Below are 21,910 nucleotides of genomic sequence, written 5' to 3'. Positions count from 1 at the left end.
AGAAGACGCGCACTGGTGGTTCAGTGGTAGAATTCTCGCCTGCCACGCGGGAGGCCCGGGTTCGATTCCCGGCCAGTGCACGCACATTTTTTTTTTTTTGATTTTTATATTATCGTGCACGATCAAGTGACTTCATAGCGGTTGTCGCGTCAACGCCATGACAGGTGGGGACTGAGGAATAAAGTCATGTCCTGAAGTTGACTCAGAAACTTATAACTCTGGGGCCGGTTCCTAGAAAGCAGGCTAACGCTAACCCAGAGATAAAAGCCCTTTTTATTCAATCAAATGTCAAGATAGCCGTATTTATCCCTGGGCTAAGGCTTAACAGCTTTCTAGGAACCGGCCCCTGGTATACTTTGTTATCATATCATCCTTGGGGACCCATGGCGTGCCGGAGATCGCCCGGTCTCCGCCACGCCCTAGGATGTAGTAAGTAAGATATAGAAAGAGTCGGTACTTCGTCGCTCGCTCGGACCGTGTTACGCGAAAGTGTGTGCTGTAAAATAGCCGCAAGAGAAAAATAAATAAATTGGAACCCAAAAGATAGGATGAGTTTTTTTAGACATCAACCACAAAAGATCCTCTGTCATACCCTCGAGCCTTGGGCTGCCTGTGCCAAAGCTGGTATGCCCTGCTGACCAAACTACCGCAGGCGCTCAGGATGACTATAATCGCATGGAAGAATCTCGCTGATACTATTTTATGTAAGAGTTTACAACAAAACAACAATCTGAGACGTACAACTCACCTTCTGAGGGGGATCTGTAAAAGGTAGTAATATCGTTTACTCGAAGTTATACAAGAAAAATAGCTTCGATACTTGCCCGTCATGAGGGTTTGTGGAAACGTGCGAAAAAAGTCTTGTCACAGGGGCGTGTCGAGAAAAAAAGTAGGGTGGGGTGCAGAGTAGTAATTCACTGACCACGGATCAAGTAAGTTCAAACCGACATCCTTAGCTCTGGTAATAGGTCACTAGACCCATCTAATTTTTTTTAAACCAATACACACATTTAAAATAAACCATTTTTTTCTTTGAACACTGAAAAATGAAACTGTGAACATTTATTTCTTCATCCATTTGATGACAACAGTTTACTGAATATATCCAATGTGATGACAGCGCTTGCGTATATTGAAAAAGAAACATACATACATAAGTACCATACATAAGTCACCAGCTTTAATCTATTCACTCCTGAATCCTTTTGAGCAAATGTGAGAAACACAGACTGAAAACAGAAACCCTCCCCCTTATTTTAAGTTCAACACTACCAGTAAAGTTCAGCTACCATTGATGGCAGACGGCATGCCTTGATGTTTCCAACAATGCACTGCGACTCTTTAGTCTAGCAGTGTTGCTGTTATAGCCATATGCTTGTAATTGATTAGAGATTAATTCTACTGGAGCATAATTAATGCTGTGCTTATGGATGTTAACATGCTGAGGTTGATTCAATGGGATAATTCCTTGTTCAAATTTAGATGCAACACTTTCTGGATATGCTCACTACTGTGCTTACTCACATTAAGGCAATTAGCATAGCGCGCAAACTGTTTCAGGATTCTGGAACAGGATTCTGATTGGCCAATTATAGAAAGGGGATGTGGTTCAGTTTATAGCAGGCCCGCTTTTGGGGATGTCATGCATGACACTAAAAGCAGCTGCTAAGCAGACTACTATATAAGACACTGACACAATTATCATCATATTTACAGTTATTATAGCTGGTACAAGAATTCTCCTGTTTTGTCAAAGGCACACCTTTCATATTGGTCTGAGGATGAAACACTTACCCTGTCCTCTACTAGAACTCTCAGTGATGGCTATAAAATACCTCGATTTGGACTAGGTCTCTATGACCTTGATGAAAAGCATACTAAACAGGCAGTACTGTGGGCCTTAGAAAATGGCTATCGTATGATTGATACAGCTGCAAGCTACAACAATGAGAAAAGAGTTGGTGAAGCTCTGAGAGAAAGTGCTGTTCCCAGGAGTGAAGTTTATCTAGTGACCAAAGTGTACCATACAGACCATGGATACGAGAAAACAATGAAAGCATATGACAGGAGTTTGTCTGCATTAGGTGTAGACTATGTGGATTTATATCTTATTCATTTCCCTGTACCAGCTGGGGTTGTTGGCTCGTGGGAAGCTATGGCTGAGCTACAGGGCAAAGGACTAACAAGGTTTGTTTTGAAAGATTCCATTTGTTTTACATTGAATCTCAATGCTGTATTAGAGTTTTCAAAAACCAGTGAAATACTTTTCAGTTTATTTATAGTACTAGTACACTGTAACTTAATATCTTTGTTCTCTTTTGTTCTGGCTTGACTATTACACTTTAACAATTTCATTTTGTTGAACTTGATTTTGAAAACCACTCTTTCTACTATATTTTTTTTTTCTTAAAAACAGGGTGTGTCTGCATCTTAGAGCAAAACACTCATTGGTTATTGGCTTTTAAATTACTAGAATCATTTGTATGCAAAACACATTTTGTATGTAAAACACAAAATATAAGGGGACCAGGGACTATAAAGCAGTAAGGGGACCAGGAACTATGAGGAAAAGAAGTGTCTAAGACTAAGTCTTTTCTTTTGCAGATCAATAGGAGTGTCCAACTTCAACATACATCACTTGGAAGCACTTCAAAAGCATTCAGTTATCCCCCCTGTTGTCAATCAAATTGAAGTTCACCCTTACCTCCAGATGGAAGAGTTGGTTGACTTCTGTCGCAAGCATAGTATTGCCATCCAGGCTTACTCACCGCTTACCAGGGGAGAGAAATTGCATGATCCTTTGCTGAGATCACTGGGCGACAAGTATGGCAAGACCCCGGCACAAGTTTTGTTAAGATGGTCCTTACAAAAGGGGTATATCTGTATTTCTAAGTCAGTGCAGCTAAGTCGAATAATAGAAAATGTTGATGTGTTTAACTTTACTATTAGTATGGCTGATATGGAAATACTAGATGGATTAGAGGAGAATCTAAGAACAGGAAGGCATAAGATTCTTTGGCCTTGGGAAGGTTAAGTAAAAATGTCATATTGTTAAATAAAAATGTCATAAGTGACCGAAGTGTAACATTCAAACAGATCAGGATCTAGAACACTGAAAGAATTGACTGTTTCCTCAATAAAAAGCTAGTTACATTACTATATTAGCATTGTGTGCTGTTTTGGGGAATTGTGGTGCAGAAAGTGGTTTAGATAATCCCACGAGCCTTGGGCTGCCTGTGCCAAAGCTGGTAGGCCACTGACAACAAAAACATGATTGCATGGAAGAATCTCGCTAATATTTTAAGTAAGAGTTTTCAACAAAACAGCCATCTGAGACGTACAACTCCCCTTCTGGGGAGAATCTGTATAATTTCCTCGAAGTTATACAAGAAAAATACAGGCCCATGGAATGATCGAAAAAAGTCTTGTCACAGGGGCGTGTCTAGAAAAAAAACGTAGGGTAGGGTCCAGAGTAGTAATTCACTAACCACAAATCAGTTTAGCTCAAAGAACCATTTATAACTTGAGAAGTAGGTCACAAGATCCATTAAGAATCTTTTCTTTCCACAGGGCCTCACACACCCAACAGGACCTCACACACCCAACGGGACCTCACACACCCAACGGGTACTCACACACTCAACGGGTAATCACACACTCAACGGGGCCTCACCCACCCAACGGATACTTACACACCCAACTGGTACTCACACACCCAACGGGACCTCACACACCCAACGGATACTCACACACCCAACAGGTACTCACACACCCAACAGGTACTCGCACACCCAACGGGTACTCGCACACCCAATGGGTACTCACACACCCAACGGGTACTCACACACCCAAAGGCTACTCACACACCCAACGGGTACTCACACACCAAATGGGTACTCGCACGCCCAACGGGTACTCACACACCCAAAGGGTACTCGCACACCCAACGGGTACTCGCACACCCAATGGGTACTCACACACCCAACGGGTACTCACACACCCAACGGCTACTCACACACCCAATGGGTACTCACACACCCAACAGGTACTCACACACCCAATGGGTACTCACCCACCCAACGGCTACTGAAACACTCAAGGGGTACTCACACACCCAACAGGTACTCACACACTCAACGGGTACTCACACACCAAACAGGTACTCACACACTCAACGGGTACTCACACACCAAACAGGTACTCACACACTCAACGGGTACTCACACACCCAACAGGTACTCACACACCCAACGGGTACTCACACACCCAACGGGTACTCACACACCCAACGGGTACTCACACACCTAACGGGTACTCACACACCCAACAGGTACTTGCACGCCCAACAGGTACTCACACACCAAACGGGTACTCGCACGCCCAATGCGTATTCACACACCCAACTGGTACTCACACAGCCAACAGGTACTCACAAACCATACGGGTACTCACATACCCAACGGGTACTCACACACCAAACAGGGGCTCACATGCCAAACGGGTACTCACACACCCAACGGGTACTCACACACCCAACGGGTACTCACACATACAACGGGTACTCACACACCCAACGGGTACTCGCACACCCAATGGGTACTCACACACCAAAGAGGGGCTCACACGCCAAACGGGTACTCACACACCCAACTGGTACTCACACAGCCAACAGGTACTCACAAACCATACGGGTACTCACATAACCAACGGGTACTCACACACCAAACAGGGGCTCACATGCCAAACGGGTACTCACACACCCAACGGGTACTCACACACCCAACGGGTACTCACACATACAACGGGTACTCACACACCCAACGGGTACTCACACACCAAACAGGGGCTCACACCCAACGGGTACTCACACACCAAACAGGGGCTCACACACCAAACAGGGGCTCACATGCCAAACGGGCTCACACCCAACGGGTACTCACACACCAAACAGGGGCTCACACCCAACGGGTACTCACACACCAAACAGGGGCTCAGATGCCCAACAGGGTTTTGCACACAAAACGGATATTCACACACCCAACGGGGCCTTTAATACCTAACAGACACTTTTGCCAGGGCTGCCATTTTGTTTGAAAGAAACAAAAGGATTTGCCTTAGCAATGGGAAGCCATTAGTGGTAAATGATGGTTATCCAGCCTTCTATTTGTGCATAGCTGTTTTACTTGGATAATTATACACTGGATACAGTGGATACCTTATTATAAGAAATTGAACGTTCCATGAAATATACTTTTATTAAGTTTAGTGTTAATTTGAAATACTTTCATTCAAAACGTTTTTTTGGCATCAGAAAAGTATTACCGAGCAGCAAATTGAAAAAAAAATAATCTTTTTGTGTTAATTTAGTTTATCTGAATACATTATGCTCAAATTCTCGTTAATTTGATACGCGTCCACTTGATAGACGTTAATATCTACCAGCGTTAATTTCCTATAATTAGGTAACCTATCCAGGTTTTGTGCAACTGGCCTTCTGGTACTCCTAAATCCCAAACTCTTATGACTTTTTAGATACAATATCTCTGCCCGCAGCCTTTTTATCGCTAGAAACCCATGCCCAAGGCCTTCTGTCAAAATGGATAGAGAAGCCAAATAATCTAGTCTAGACAATCGTTAAAAGTCATTAAAAATCGATGATAGCTGATTGATGTTTATCCATTTAATTTAAAAATTAAATTTAAAAAATTTAATATGGTGGCTACGAACCGCTCGAGGCTGGGTTTTCGCGATACAAATATCGGGTAAACGCCACCCGGCTATTTTCATCAGGTATTTGGCTTAATATAAGAAAAACCTTTAAAGAACAAAGGATCCGGTCCCCTCTTCCTTGAAAAGAAGTCCTAGTGTTTTGTCAGGCGTCGGGGACAACTAAGGGAAGGGTCTTTATTTACGGGGGGGGACCGCTATGTTTGGGGGAGTGCTGGAAGAATTTGAGCGTCGATTTGGGGGAGGGCCTAAAATTTTGATACAGGGTTGAGGGGAGGGCCTTATTTTTTCAACAGGTATTCTGATCAATTTCCGAGTCTCCTAAAAGTCTGGAATTTCAATTTTTTTTCTTTTGAAAGCCCCAGACCCCTGCAAAATAGATAAATGAATGTGATGCGCATACTTCTTGCATTTACATGACTCTGGAAGGCGTTGAAAATCATTATCCCCTTTAGTGCGGCTTCTACTATTTTTATATTTTGCAGTTTTGCTTTTATTAATTTCCATCACTGAAATTACGAATTTCAATTCATGATTAAGTCCCCTCCGACTAACTTTTCAGATTGGTTTTATGAAAAGATATGTAAATAAGATTTCAGTTGAAAAGGAGCTAATGGTGCTGTTTTCTATTTAGGTTTTAGCAATAATTGGCATTTCATATATTTGAAAATGACAAAATTTTTACGGGGAGTATGCCCCCTAACCCTCCTATACAATATTATCTAAAAGTGGGGCTCAAAATCAACACCTTCTGGCTTGGTGGTGTATTATGCATTGGTTTTATGGGAATGTCTAAGTCAGTGCCCTCGCACTTCCCCCCCCCCCCCTCCCTCACACATTTTACGGCTCGCAGCCGTAGAGCTCCGCCCTCATGGAGGGGTGACCGTGCCACGATTTTACCAGGAATCGGATATATCTTGCTTTGATTGGCTCAACTAAACCACGCCTAGCTACAGTTCCACTATCGGTATTTCCTGAGAAGATCTGAGAAAATGAAAAATAAAACAAAAAGTAAATGATTCGAATAAGAGCCCTCCTTTAAATCAGCGACTCCTCCACAATAATCGCCCCCTTCCCTACCTCAAAAAAGGATATTAACAAAAGCACGTAAATTTATTTATACACCATGAAAATCCCTAAATGTACCGTATTAAAGTGTAACAACATTTTAACTGTCGTTTCTGTTTATCGAAAGTAAAGTTTTGTTCTCAATCGATTCAGAAACTGGTATTTTCCGTCAAAATGAAATAAGCGCCCACTCTCAAATTTAGCGCCCCCAAAGACCCGAAAAATTAAACAGGCGCCCCGGGCGCTTTTTCGAATCACTACGGTGTATACTTGAAAGTGTAGCGAAGCGTTGATGATTACGTAAAGCAAAGATGCAAATTACTCTTGTTATCTGCTGCCAAAGGGTGAGCATGCTTTGGACAGAGGTATAATTACTCCCGTGACTAAGTCATACGCTAGCTCGATTCCATGAAAGAATTGGGTTAGGTACGCATGAGACTTGGGTAAACACTTTGCGCGTGAAAGGTATCGCAAATGAAGCACTTTTCCCGCCGTATTTTTTTTTCAGACTCCCCTTGAATTCGCCCAAGCTCTCTCTAGCGACATACCGAACCAGGGCTACTTGGACTAGTTAATACCTTGATAACTCCTCCCTCGGAGTAGTCGGTCCAGTTGGTCCCATCATCGCTGTATTTTAGACCATACGTCTTGACCCACTGATAATGGCCTGTGTAGACTCCTCCCTCCAAAGCTCGGCCTTGTGCAGCAACCATGGTTATGTACTTCGCCTTTTCCAAATCCACCTGCAAAACCATTTGAAACTCCATCAGATGAAATCAAATAACAAAGTAGCTGATCAAGAGGGAGAGGTTAGGGAGTTTAAGCCCCCCTCTTGGGTTTCCATTGGAAAGCTTTATATGCCGAAAATATGCATACAGAATTATACAATGCGCTTATTCAAGCAATTACGGTAGTAGGTGAGTGAGGCTGTGAGCTAGAAACGTTTTGTAAGGAGCAATTTTTGTTTCTCTTCCATATTGCGATAAAGTCAAACCCACCTCTTAGCAAAAAGCTAGATCCGCCCTTGTAACATTTCCGTCCGTCCGTCTGTCTGTCTTACCTGCAAGTATTGATCAACCGAAAGGTACTGTGGGGACCAACAACCGCTGCTACCAGGAACTACTTGGTTGAGCCGTGCGTGGTAAGCCTTTAGATCAGCGCTATACTCACTGGAAGCAGTGAGTTGATGGTTCTGAATACGGCCATCTTCCATTCCAAGTGCAGAATGACATGCTGTCCATCAAGAATCACTATTACTGTTATACTGCACTATGGGATTAGCCCGGTTAATGCTTTTTTAACCAAGTCATCAAATGCATAGATAAAGCATGGCAAACTTTACTTTACGGTGTGTAGATCGTACAGTTCAGCCCGCCAACATCTCTAAGCAGGTTTACGAATCAATATGGTTTTGAAAAACAAATTTAATTACCTTGCTTGCATCGAGACCCGATGTACCCCACCGCGCAAATGCACGTGTATGTATCATCGCTGTAATTGGGCAAACAGGTTCCATTGTTAAGACACGGAGAGTTCTCACACTGGCTCTATGAAAAGTTAGTAGATAGAATTTTAATATTTGATGCGGTGGGAACGACATATTTAGATTATGGTATCATGACTTCCCCGCCTCCCTCGCATGAAATACTCGGCCGAAACATCCAGTGGCCGGTTGCACAAAGCCTTGGATTAGTCTAAATCCACCGGTTAAATCCTTTTTCAGCGGATAAAACTTATCCGATTGGCGTGATTCGGTTGCACAAAGCCCGAATAAAAATTATCCAGCCGTTAAAGTTATCCGGATGATCAAGGTCGGATAAAATCTTATCCACCGAAAAAAATGTTAAAAAAAACAAAATGGCGTCTTGCTTTCTAATTTATCGTAAGAATTTAGATTAATTTCAGACACATCGTCATGTATGCTGAAAGGGAAACGAGTAAGTAAAATCGGCCCTTATACTCAGGAGAGATCCAACAAAAAGACAATAATAAAGTGAGTCCACTATGAAGTCTATTTCCTTTAAATTTGCATATTTTCATCACTACAAATTCTCTTGCGTACTAGAATACAAACCGAGTGCTTGGGTTACCTGCGATTTTACATTTGGTAAATTTACAATGAACTACGGACTAATTCATGCAGCTCTGGCAAGGCTGGAATCAAACTAAATTGTCTGTTCTTTCTAGAGATGTGACTCCCAAAGACAGGAAAAAGCTAAACACCATCCCCTTTGATCATTCCGTGATTTACGTGCACTTTGACTCGAAATACTGTTTGGTTTCTCTTGCTATGGCCGCCATTTTGTTTGAAGGAAATACAGCGAGCGCTTTGCATGTTTACCATGGAAACGGGAAGTCATTTAGCGGTAAATGATGCCGATTCAGCGGATAGTTATCCAGCCTATCCATGTTGCGGATAACTCTCAAGTATATTAAGGCCTGGGTAGATTGCTTTTAGCATCGAATATAACTTTTTGCCATAAACTTTGTTAACATCGCCTTAAATTCGTTCTTTTTGGCAAGATGATTAAAGTCAACGGCCTTAATATTTTCGTAATGTTTTCTTGCTGGTGATGACGTCACACAATAGATCACGTGACAAAATAGTTTTTTGCTTTTCCGCCAGTAAGGAAAACAGCTTGGACAAAGATGTTTACTAAATATGTGTTGACTTTATGTGTGTCATATGATAGCGTTTTAGCATCCATAATTTTCTCTGCCGTTAACAAGATATTAATTATTTTGTTAAGTCACGTGACCCGCTGCGAATTAAAATGTTGATTTGTGACCGAAAGGCTAAACTTTTCTTGCAGGTTAAGACATGCAGATGTGTTTCAAAGGAACATAAAAACATGCAATGTTTTCTTTTTCATAGCGTATCCACCAGCGGAGAATATTTTGAAATATTGATTTGCAAAAGTCACGTGATCGGCTGGATGACGTCATCACTCAAAATAAAATATTACCAATCAGCTAACATTGCCGAGTTTGATGTTTTGACCAAAAATGGTGCATTTAAGGCAATGTTAACTCACTTTAAGGCAACTTTTAAAATTTCAACTGTTTTAGCTTAAGATCCAAGCCTTAATACACTTGAGCTTATTCAGGCTTTGTGCAACCAGCCCCAGAATTCTTGTAAGTCTGAAGCCAGGGGGGTAAAACCACATAAAGGCAATTCTACAGACTAATGATGCACTTGCATCAGTTAATGAGTGTTTTTTTATCTTAACACTTGCCAGGGGGATGAAATGCAGAAAGTGCTTCTTCCAAATTCTAAAGCCTCGTGCAAACTGCGCCAGCACCTGCCAGCATTGCTGGCGAATTCTTGCCCGACTGACCACAAGACAAAGGAAAAATTCCTTTTTTCGTTCCTATTTAAACTCAGGGACGGTATAAATTTATACATTCCTTTATAAGCTAAGGACGGTATAAATTTATACATTCCTTTTTCTAACCCGGGGACGGTATAAATTTATACATTCCTTTTAAATTCAGGGACGGTATAAATTTATACATTCCTTTTCAAGCTCAGAGACGGTATAAATTTATACATTCCTTTTCCTAACCCGGGGACGGTATAAATTTAAACCTTCCTTTTTTTAACTCGGGACGGAATAAATTTATAAATTCCTTAATAAACTCAAGGACGGTATAAATCTATACCTTCCTTTTTGAACGCAGGGACTGGATAAATTTATACCTTCCTATGGAAACTTTGGACTCCGCCAAAAAAGCATAAAAGGCCCAAAAAAATCCAAAGTATCCTCAAAATTGAGGACTCCCGCCAAGAAAAGCCTTAGGAACACAAAATGTGTTAAGTGTCCTTGAAATGCGGGAGTATCTTTACTTAATCTTGCTTTAGTGTTATTTTCACTGTATCTTTAGGAACTGAATCGTTTAATGATCGAGCAATTTCCTCAAGTAGAGGAAATTGAAATAAGTTTTAAGGGTTCTCAAAGGAGTTACAGATATGTGAAAAAGTTACAAAAACCATTATGTTGAAATGCAAAAAGGCTGTGATTGCAAAAATTGTCTAATATTGTAAATTTCAAATGGGTTACTTATAGTATAACAGAAAAATCCCTTGTTTCGGCTAAAATAAAGTTAATGTCACTCCATTTTGTCCAATTTTAAGTAAAATATCGCAAACGGCATTTTCTCCAGACGTGGTGTTTATGGACTTTAGGAATCTTTAAAAGCCATGCAAAGGGATACCAAATAAGGTGACTATTAGATTAAAATATGAGGCCTAAAAAGAACTGGTTTTACATTAAAGTACACAAAAATGATCTCTCAGGGAAAAAACTCTTTTTTTTAAAGAAAAAGTTAATGTCTCAATCAGGCAAAGTAACAAAATTTGGTTTTTGAGCCAATTTATTTCCAACTTTTCTCGAATCTTGCAATCATTGCCTCTTAAAGATTGGAACGTCTAAAAATACACATTATCGATCACTGCAAAAATCATGCATATCCAACTACCAACTTACGCTGATACTGTAGTGGTGGGACGAGCTGTTCGGCAGGAACTTGTCCGGGGCGTTGTACTTATCGGTGACGAGAAGCTCACACCAGAACTTGGACTCGGAGTCTTTGCTCGACGCCACGTTTACAGAGAAACACGACAGCACGTCCAAGCACTTCAGCCAGCACAAAACAGGGTTGTTTTCAAAACTTCTGGCCACAACTTCGACATTGAGATAAAAAAAACTTTCCTTCACAAAGTTTGAGAAAGAAAAATCGTTTTGTGATTTTCTCTGTAATGGCCTGGGCTTCTGGCAATAACTGATTGTGGTTAAGACTGATAAAACAGCAACGTAAATAATAATCTGTGTCATCTCTTTGTATCAAACAGGGGAGCTGATAACATTATTCACTTTTAAAATAGCTTTTGAAGGAGTTTAATTATTGATTAGGATGAATAATAGGCATAATATAGATCAGCGACGTAGCCAGGATGTTTAACAAGAGGGGGCCCAAAAGGGACTTTCAAGGCATTTTCTCCTGTATTTTAGATAATGTCTCATACATTTACTGTATTTTTGGATGCTAAAGGGGGGGGGGCTAGGTCACCCATGCCTTTATTGGATTTGAAGCCGTTTTTTTGGCAATTCAATTACCTGCGTCAGTGAAGATTTCTAAGGAAAACTAATTCACGCAAATAAACATCTATGAGTTATATTTTCATGCTCTAATTCATTAAATAAACTTAGTTGGGATTTAAATGTATCCATATGTGGTGTTTTTTTCCCTAGAGCTCAATTTTACGAGTTTATAAGCCTTATAGCGATATAATTTTGTCTCTTATTTTATGTCCATAGTAATAAGTATGTTTTTTTTGTCTCCCCCGCCACCAAGTATTATTTTATAAAATTATGTATAATGTAGTTTATTTGAGCAGTGTGGCGAAATAAACCTGAAAGTGAAACTTAAAACAATGCTGGTAAGCGCGATTTTCTGTCAGATTTTTAAAAATCTACAACTTAAAATTAGTATGAAAGTGCTGACACCGGTACAGGATGGGAGAGGGATGGAACTTTCCCCGAATGGATTTTTTTTAAGCAATCCCGCTCAAAAACGTGATTTTTCAACGTCAATTTTAGCTTTACGTCGACGATCGAGACATAGCAGCTGGTTAAATGGCATCCTTGGAATGTAATTTCCATAGACAGCATAGCCCCACATTACCCTAGACTGTTTTTAAGATTGTAAGGAAAATTGTACTGAATTTAAGGTTGAGACGTGATCGATCAGTATAGGCTGTGAATTTTATCCCCTTTTTTTCAAACTCCTGGATCCGCCCCCTGCACATTGCAGGCTCAAAGTTGTTCTCACGTCTCCCTCGTCATTTGTTAGTTTGCATTTTTGGTCATTCTCTCGTGGATAAAAACGTTTTTATAAGCTTCCTTTGAAATTCGATAAATCCAGAAAAATCAATTTTATCGAATTCGCACTCTTATTTTCCATAACGGTTTTTTTAAAATGATTTCACGGATTACTCGATTAAAATCGATGACTTTTATCGATTAGTATCGATATCGATTTTTAACTTCGCTGACCAAGTCATCTAAATAATCTCAACTTTATTCTAAAATACCTAGTTTTTAATATTTACAATTATGCTTCTGCTTTAGTGCAAATAGAGTGGTTTTCATCAACCTGTAATACAAAGTTTGATGGTCAAAGTGTAAGTCAGGTTAATGAAAATAACTCTAAAAATGACACATACAGTAGTCTAATGCTTATCAAGATGTGCAAGAATATAATTTAGTCTCTTATGCAGTTGTCCTTATCCCTGTCACACAAAGTGCTTGAGCTCAGTAAAAACTGCTTACCTCAGCCAAATCGCCAAAAATTCCTTTCTCCATTCTAATGTTTTAAAACCTATAGCAATCAGATACAGGAAACTTTTGGGTAGGATGCTACAAAATAACACTTTTAGAGCATAATAAGCACATTGTGTGTCAGGTCAGAACAAATGCAAAGGATACTAGAAAGCATATAGGTTTTAAAAATTGTCTGAATTGACTCGTACCGTAAATGTGTTTTATGTTTCCACATGCCTTATTTTTACTTTATATTAGCTCACAAATACTTTATCTAAAAATGCAAAAAGGCTTTCCATGTTCGGTAGATATGAATTCTCCTACAAGCTTAATACAATTAAAGATTGCTCATCATAGATTTCCCCAGTTAAGCTGTCTTATAAATGACTGCATACATATTGTTAGCATGTCTGGACATTACCAGCCATTATTTATTGGACTCCAGCCACTAGTGTCATGTTCTAGTAAGATGGATGTAGTCTTAAAGTTCATTACTTCTGAATTGTGGAGGCATCACATAAGTCCAGCAGTTATCAAACAGACCATTGTAGCTTTCAGATTTTGTAAAATATAGTCGTTTGCTGACCAAATTTTTGGACTCATCACCTGCTTATTAGCACCACAAATCCAAAATATGATTGTTGATAACTGCTTGGCCATCTGTCAAGTAAATCGTTGAACATGGTATAGTGAATCCTCAATAAAATTAAAACTATGCCCCGGAGCACATGAAGCTGGAAGCTTTTGGTCATACTAGACTGACAGATGGACTGCCTGATGAGCTGTTCATTTCAGGTACTTCTTCTCTCTCTGGCTTCTTGGGGCGTGGTGGGGGCTGGTCGACGGGGGCAAGATCTGGATAAAGGACCCTCTTATGGCAGTCACTCCATGCCTTGTAGTCTTTTAGCGCCTCATTGAGACTGTCCAGCCATGTGACTTTGTCAGCCTTGGTGTCTGCTGCCAGCAGATATCTGAACAAAATAAACAGGGTCATTAACATCCGGCTTCTGTTTACAATAAACATAACATCCCAGGCCACCCTATACAGCCCTTAATTCTGTGGCAGACCACCCCACAGCCCTTATATCTGTGGCAGACCACCCCACAGCCCTTAATTCTGTGGCAGACCACCCCACAGCCCTTAATTCTGTGGCAGACCACCCCACAGCCCTTAAATCTGTGGCAGACCACCCCACAGCCCTTAAATCTGTGGCAGACCACCCCACAGCCCTTAAATCTGTGGCAGACCACCCCACAGCCCTTAAATCTGTGGCAGACCACCCCACAGCCCTTGATATCACTCACTTGATACTGTTGTTATCACCCTTATTGATGACCAGCTCCATTGTGTTGGGTCGGGCGCACAGAACTCGTGACACAGTAGTCACATGACTGCTGGCGCACTGGCTGAGGTCCAATGAGCCTAATGGTGCCTTAAAAAAAAAAAAAACTTTCTTTAGCTCATGTGGATGGTGATTAATTCCTAGCAAGACAGGGGAATGTACCTTGGTGGTCTCATCCCCAGGGTAAAGCCAGTAGGACAACATGCCACCTTCCAGGACACACCAGCGCCGCTGCCAGGCGCTATAACCACCTATATCTTCTAGGATAGTCTGTGAAAACATGTTAGACTTAGAACTACCGCATCCAGAATTTTCCCTAGGATGGCATGTGAAAGCAACCATATAAACTTACCAAGAATCCTTTAACCAGGCACTTGTATTGAGGCATGCACCGCGTGTTCACATAGATGTGCTTATTCAAGGGACAGCCCTCAGGAACATACTCAAGGCTCAGTTTCTTGGTGTTGACAGAAGATAGTGTGATACGTGCAACACCCACCAGGCGGAAGTTGGGAGTTCTGAACACAGGCAGGTTCTCAGCACCTGTTGGAGGATTAGAGATGAGCAAAATGTTTTAGCGTGTTTTATCTTCTATGATTCAGGGGACTGCATTGGTTGAGCATGATTGGGGGATAGTAACAAATAATTCTATAACACCCAGTTTGGAGTAAAATGGCCAGAGGGTCCAATACTGTACATAACATCTATATTATTATTGATGATTACAGTAACAAGAGCGACAAAAAAAGGTGAAAGCATTGCAACTTGGAAGAAATCTCGCTTCTATACGTTTTTCTATATTTAATAAATATATAATAACAAAGGTATTAAAATGAATACTCCTTTTAACTCTAAAGAGGTATTTAATCTTTGAAAGAATGCTGTTCTAATGCTTTTATTATTGGTCAATATGCTAGATCATTGTTCAATGTGTGTGTACTGTATAACTATTTATTACATGCACATAGGGTGACTTACCTGGTGTTGGGCTATCCACTCTTCGCTGCGGAAAATAAGTTGCAACACATTAAAACAGGCTAAATGCTGTTGCAACCTCAGCAGCCATATCTATTCAATAATCTTTTCATTCATTATTCATACATAGCCGTAGCAGGCCTCAAATTATGTATGGGATTTGAACAGGTAAGAAGAAAACTATAGATAACAACTAAAACAACACATCGTAGAAAACAAATTTAGCCGATTACAAATAGTCTAGGAGCAAGACTTATTTTTTCTGCATGTAAACAGCATCAAGAATTGCTGAAAAACGGGGTTGAAAACTTGTCATTCAGCAATTCGTAAGGGTGCACGCTTCTTGATGCTGTTTCCGTTTAAGCTCTCTAATTTAAAAAAGCCATTTACCTTGGATTTCAGTCTCTGTTTCTGGTTCGGTGTCATGGCACTTAAGTTGGGCTTTTGGACATTCTGAAAATAGGCAACAACAATATACAACTCCACTGTTTTGCTATAGACATAAAGTGTTTGTTAGCAGATGTGAGCAATGAGCATGTAAGGCTCACCATTCCAAAGACTTTGATGTACAGGGCAAACTTAGGATCGAGATCGTTTCTGTTGAAAAAAAAGAATGCACAACAGAAGATCAGCATGGCACAGCAGGGTAGCGAGTTACACTTTTATCAGATGTCTTTATGACCAGAAGTTAAGTTATTAACTTAGAAGTTAAGTTTTAGACTAGACTACTCACAGAACAAACTTGTCAGGGAATGTGAGGGTGTTCCCTTCAGTGCAGTCATTGGTGGACAGGGTCTTGGAAGATGTGATTTCCATCGGGCCGCTTTGAATATGCAGAACAAAGTGGAATACCCCAACATCTGAAACAATTTCAAATACAAGTAACATTTTATAAGTTTTCTGTCCCTTTTAGCTTGTCTGCCTTTAAGACAAGCATGCTTCCTTCCCATTACAGTATGTAAAGTCGATACAATTTAAACAGTGCCCATTTTGATAAAACGTTCAAAAGAAAACCAAATGATCTGAATTTTTTCTTCCTTTTAATAAAAGCCATGTCATAAAATGTCACATTGGTTGTGTATGTGCTCAATTTATAAAAAAAATTGTTAGTCTCTAATTTTTAATCATTTCCAAACATTTTTGTCACCAACAAGTTTTGAGAACCATTAAATAAGTAAATAATATATCTGGGACAGGAAAATGGTGGTTAAGGCCACCTACTTCAGGGTAAGAAATACAGTGTTTTCGATGACCATTCTTTTGTAATTGGCTGCTTGTCGTGAGTGGTATAAGACTGTATTCCTTATTGTTTGGATTATGCCTAATTCTCACCCTGACGGATGCCAACTCTTAAAACATCCATGAAGTCTTGCTTCAATGACAACTTGATTCCTGGAGGAATAGATCATATTTCATTGTTTTCAGTTTATGTTTTAACAATATTTTCATTAGCATTTTATGTGTGTTTACTGCATTTTGCAGTACTGTATGATGTGTGGTACATACTTAGTGATATGTGGTACCTACCAGGTAGTACTGTGTGATGTGTGGTACTTACCAGGACCAGGTAGTACGGTATGGTGTGTGGCACCTACCAGGTAGTACTGTTTGATGTGTGGTACCTACCAGGTAGTACTGTATGGTGTGTGGTACCTACCAGGTAGTACTGTGTCATGTGTGGTACTTACCACGACCAGGTAGTACTATATGGTGATGTATGGTACCTACCAGGTAGTACTGTGTGATGTATGGTACCTACCAGGTAGTACTGTGTGATGTGTGGTACTTACCAGATAAAGTTACTGATGCTGAGCACGGCTGACCAATCTCAGGGCGGGTACGTCCACGCATACTCTCATGGGGACGAGATTTGAGTCGCTGGTGCTCATTCAAACAGGCTTGCTTTCTTTCAGCTGTCAGGAGACATCAAAGCCTTCAGCGAGTGGCAGCTTATTCAGATTCATTTATTTTACCTTTACCAGACTGTGCTCCACCAGGCCCTTTTTATCTTTTACAGTGCCACAAAAATTGCCTTGAAATATATTTTTTTTTTTTGGGGGGGGGGGGGGGGGGCACAAAACATAAACATTAAGAAAATATTGGGGGTCGGCCTTGCTCCTACTTGTCATTTCGTTATAACAGGGCTTCCGGAATTACGCGGAAAAAAACTCAAAATTATGCAGGATTCTTTGCTAAATTATGCGTTAAATTACGCGGAAAATCAATTATTACACGCTAAATTAAGCGGGATTCTGCAATACATTTTTCTTTAAAAATCAAAATTTTGTGGGATTCTTTACTGAATTACGCGCTAAATTACATGGAATATCAACTGTTACGCCCAAACTACATTTTGTACCGAAGGAAAGGGTTAATTTTTTGCGCTAAAATATCTTAGGCGAGTTTTCATTGGCTCCTAGCCACCAGCCAATTAAAAACGGTATTTTATTATTAGTCCTAGGCCTTGGCGGTTTAGCAAAGAACGCCTAGTCATTTTATTTGTTTTCGAAATTCAGTTCGAAATATCGCACTCTTACGAAGAATATCTGTCTTTTTTATGAAAAATAGAGGTAAGAACCCTAAAAGAACACATCAGCTGTGCACTTAAATGTTTTGTCTTTCAAAATTTAGTCAAATTACGTGAAAATTTGTGGATTACGCGGAGAAAGCCAAATTACGTGCTTCCGCACAAGCTCGTAATTCCAGAAGCCCTGTTATAATTGTAAGTTTTACTAATGTGTGATAAAAAAGCTGCCTATTTCTTAACCCCCTTGTATCAATGTTATTGCCTTTTACCTAGGATTGCCTTTGACTTTTTGTCCCCTTAATCAAAACAAAAATATATACAGTATATAAAAGGCTGCATAATTATCCTAAGTAAGAAATTAACTCCAATTCCATAATTTGGTATATTAATCTTTATAATACTATAAAAAATTGTTATGCTGCATTTTTATTTTTGAAGAGCAAAGATGGTCGATGGCCTCTCACCAGCTAACAGCAACACCCGCTCAGCTTCAACCTCTTCCTGGGAACCACCAAATATATCCTGGCTGGTGGCACAGACATTTAGTGCTTGACTCATTTGCAGGACGATGTTCTGTTGAGAGGCAGCCTCATCCAGGAGCTCCTACAGTAAGTGAAAATCATATTTCACTTGTTTATCTTTGGATATTTAACCACCCACCAGCATATCTATTGGTTATTTGTCATAGTTGAGTTGCAACAATGTACAAATATAAAGAGTATGGTACCTTAAGCTTATATGTATGCTTTAGGCCTTGTACCTTAATTAAACTTATCATGTGTTGCCTTTGGCCTTTTATCTTAATAATCTGATCATGTGTTGCCTTTGGCCTCGTACCTTAAGCTTATCATGTGTCGCCTTGGGCCTCTCTGGTCTTGGTGGTTTGGCCTTCACTAGCAACTTTGTGGCATATTTATCATCTGCGGAAGACTGGTAACCAGACTTGTACACTCCCCGGTCATTCTTCTCAACCATTGGCTTTTTTTGCCCTTGCACATCTTCCCGGGTAGCTGTTTTTGTTCCAGTTGAGCATTCAGCTGACAACTTGCCAGATGGCTTTTCCTTTTCAAGCTGAAAACAAACATTTGTATTTTTTTTAGAAAGATATAATTTGAATTAAAAGTAAGTAGCATATACAAACCTCTTGGCATTTCTCATTGAAGCTCTTTTGGAATTTTGTCTCCCTCTCTTCTTCAATCTTATCAAAGTTGCTGAAGTCAAAGGTGAATGTCATCTCATGAATGTTTACGTCATTCAGGTTGACAGTCTCATCAAGGACACCTTGCTCATCCGCATCTTTCAGGTGAGTAAGGCTACAATTGCTACGCAGCATGAAGGGACCCAGATCCTGACCTCCTTTGAAGGAAGAGGTGTGCAGCGGTTTGCTTGGAGCCAGCCTTGCGATGTCTTCCTCTGACGACAAAGCCTGCATAATGGCATCACATGCATCTTGCGACTCATTGCCCTTATGTGCCCCACTGACATCTCCAATTGATATCACCTTGGTGGACTTTTTAGGCATCTCTTTCTGCTCAAATGTAGGAACTCTTTGGACTCTTGCAGAGGAAGAGCTTTTACAAAAACCAGCCTCCTGGAATGTAGCCTCAACTGCTTCACCTCGGTGCCTTCTGCTTTCTACAACTACAGGCTGAGCGACAACAACATCACTTTCCTCATAGCTTTTTTCTATTCTGGCTTTCTTCCTTTCTTCTCTGCCTCTCACTTGCCCATTTTGTGACTCTGTTTCAGCTTCACCTTTTATGCCTTCTTCAATTTGCCTTTTGCGCTGCTTGTTATCATTGACCTTTTCTTTGTTCTTTTGTGGTGCATTACTTTCAGTGTTCTGTTCCTCCTTGCACGGCTTCTTAGTAGACTTGTCATCTAATTTGACAGGGGGTGCAGGTGCCCTCCTCTTTGTGCAAGGACTTGCCGGGGAGTCGGGTACTTTGGCCAGTCTTGGGGGCTTGGGGGGTCCGGCCATATTGATCTTTTGGGGTTTTCCCTCAGGTCCTCTACTATCTGTACATTTATTTTTTTCAAAGATGTTCTTTGCTTCAGCAAGTCTCCCAGGGGTGACTGGGGTTTTAGAAACAACTTGAACGTGCCTTTTGATTGGTGTAGAATCCTAAAAGGAACAAGGTTTTCTTCTTTTAAATCCTAATCAATTCTGGCTTTTTTTTCTAGAAATTAATCATGCTTACCTCAGCTAGCTGGTTAAGGAATGCTGCCGAGCGTGCCGCTACACTGGGGCTACTGGTGTCGGCAGCAGGGGTCACATTCACTGCTTTCTTCCAGTGCTTTTTTGGAGTCACCTCACTGTCTTTCTTCTGCATCTCAAGCAACATTTGCCGACGAGCCTGAGTCAAATGAACAAATCAATTTAGGAAGGGAAAGGAGTGGGAAAGGAGCCATGTCTTTAGGGGCCAAGAGTTTTGCAAAAGAAACTAGAGCAAAAGAGATTTATCACAGATTTTCTAACAATTTTAATCCCAGCGGTGGGAGGTGGTCGAGGATTGATAAGCCCTTTTGTCTCCACAGTGCAGAATTTCACAATAATGACCCCAGATACATAAAATATAATATGTTTAACAGACAGAATATAAGTCTGTTCAATTATCAGAATCTCTAGCTGTGAAGTATTTGCTTTCACAGGGAGGGGGATTTTTTCTAAGATTGACTGTATTTGTTGCCCAATGGGTTGAGATTTTGTCAGTGGCCCCTCCCCCCCTCCCTCCCTGGGCTCGGCATTGATAGGTGCATTATTTTTCTTACTTGTATTGAGGGGCTTTCTACTTCTGCCTCAGATTTCAGTCTTGAAGAAATACTTCCAGATACACTGCTGTCACTTAGGATCCTTTGCTTTTTAGTGTGGTCCACAGCTGTTCGATTTTGGTTTGCTGTCAATGGACTACTTGGATCACTTTGAATTCTGTCACGATTTTTCACCTCTCGAACTTCAGTGTGGCGATTTTGCGTTGTAGAATCACTGTTTTCCAGTGATTCCTGAGGCTTTTTTATTGGGATGCTCAGTGTATTTGGAGCTGGAGTTTGTTTCGTATGCTTGCTTTCAGCTTCGTTCGGCATGTTTCTCTCTGTGTTGTTTTCAGTGAGCGGTTGACGATTGGGTGATGGGGCATTCCTCTTTGTACGACAAGCAGCCAGTTCCATCCTTTTCATGGCGAGTTGCTCTTTACGAGCTTGCGTTCTCTCAAGTAGTTTCTAGTGTTAAAAGGCATTTGTAAACATCTCATTTGAAAGAGTCCCAAATTATCTTTTCCAGAGAACCGTTGGTTGGAAATATGGCAATCATGCGTGATCGGGTCATGCGTGCTTTCAAAATCAATCAATCGATCATATCAAGCATTTTATTCTTATTTTAAACTCTTTTTATTCTCTGAGATCTCACAAAAAATACAGAAGGCCGTTCTATACCTGCTTACTAAGAAGTACTTATATGTAAGAACCCACTAAAATCATTATTAAATTAAGTTACTTATTTTCGAAGTCCCATTGCCGTTGGATTGCAGCGTGCTTTTAGCTGCAAGACGACGCTAGCAGATCGAGAATCGGTTTAGCTTTAATTAAGTTGAATATATTTGTTAAAATACTTTGGAAAAGCGCCGCTAGTAAAGTATTGATAAGTATATTTCGAGGAAAGCAATAAATTAAAAAACCCTAAGGTAGACTAAACTGTGCGAGACAGAGAACTATCGAAATCCATCCATATCTTGTTCGAAAGTCTATCGATGAATCTAAAAATCCATTCAAAAATTGCCATTACCATTCGTACCTGAGTAAAAGGATCCATGTCCTTGTCAGTGGACGTAAACTCGTAGCGTTCGCAAGTAGAGTTGTGTTGCAGCTTTATGAGATGTGTTTCTTCCACACTGACGTCTAACCGTTCGATCACCGTTCGACTGATTTGAATCTGAGCGCTGAAATATCAT

At 40.5% G+C, this 21,910-nt stretch overlaps 3 protein-coding genes and 1 non-coding gene across 5 annotated transcripts; 2 read left to right on the top strand and 2 right to left on the bottom strand.

The window, feature by feature from the left end:
• Positions 1-9: 9 nt before the first annotated feature.
• Positions 10-80, top strand: Trnag-gcc. The gene has a single exon. It is a non-coding gene; the product is annotated as a tRNA-Gly (tRNA).
• A 562-nt stretch (positions 81-642) lies between these two features.
• On the top strand, positions 643-3,547 carry LOC5518082 (9,11-endoperoxide prostaglandin H2 reductase). Of its 2 annotated transcripts, none has more exons than XM_032362521.2 (3): positions 643-932; positions 1,717-2,187; positions 2,605-3,547. In XM_032362521.2, exons 2-3 carry the CDS (start codon positions 1,919-1,921, stop codon positions 3,032-3,034), a joined length of 699 nt encoding a protein of 232 aa, XP_032218412.1. In that variant the 5' UTR covers positions 643-932; positions 1,717-1,918; the 3' UTR covers positions 3,035-3,547. The 2 variants fall into 2 exon arrangements, with proteins under 2 accessions (XP_032218412.1, XP_001638003.3); XM_001637953.3 differs by having other exon boundaries at positions 651-771.
• A 2,649-nt stretch (positions 3,548-6,196) lies between these two features.
• LOC5518083 (EGF-like repeat and discoidin I-like domain-containing protein 3) lies at positions 6,197-11,830 on the bottom strand. Its single transcript, XM_048721045.1, has 6 exons — positions 11,283-11,830; positions 8,228-8,342; positions 7,827-8,028; positions 7,705-7,729; positions 7,374-7,538; positions 6,197-6,711 (listed from the first exon to the last, which is right to left on the bottom strand). The coding sequence occupies exons 1-6, from the start codon at positions 11,628-11,630 to the stop codon at positions 6,568-6,570; spliced, it is 999 nt and encodes a 332-aa protein (XP_048577002.1). The 5' UTR covers positions 11,631-11,830; the 3' UTR covers positions 6,197-6,567.
• A 1,028-nt stretch (positions 11,831-12,858) lies between these two features.
• Positions 12,859-21,888, bottom strand: LOC5518027 (anillin). The gene is made up of 16 exons (XM_001638018.3): positions 21,754-21,888; positions 20,736-21,182; positions 20,165-20,320; positions 19,105-20,088; positions 18,801-19,034; positions 18,428-18,566; positions 17,227-17,349; positions 16,769-16,828; positions 16,170-16,296; positions 15,985-16,033; positions 15,827-15,889; positions 15,440-15,464; positions 14,814-15,004; positions 14,624-14,731; positions 14,424-14,551; positions 12,859-14,089 (listed from the first exon to the last, which is right to left on the bottom strand). The coding sequence occupies exons 1-16, from the start codon at positions 21,769-21,771 to the stop codon at positions 13,867-13,869; spliced, it is 3,075 nt and encodes a 1,024-aa protein (XP_001638068.2). The 5' UTR covers positions 21,772-21,888; the 3' UTR covers positions 12,859-13,866.
• Between the last annotated feature and the right edge of the window lie 22 nt (positions 21,889-21,910).

The sequence above is a fragment of the Nematostella vectensis genome, chromosome 13, assembly GCF_932526225.1.
Source record: "Nematostella vectensis chromosome 13, jaNemVect1.1, whole genome shotgun sequence".
NCBI lineage: Eukaryota > Metazoa > Cnidaria > Anthozoa > Actiniaria > Edwardsiidae > Nematostella > Nematostella vectensis.
Note: the sequence above shows the minus strand (reverse complement) of the source record. Positions and strands in the feature narration are given on the sequence as shown.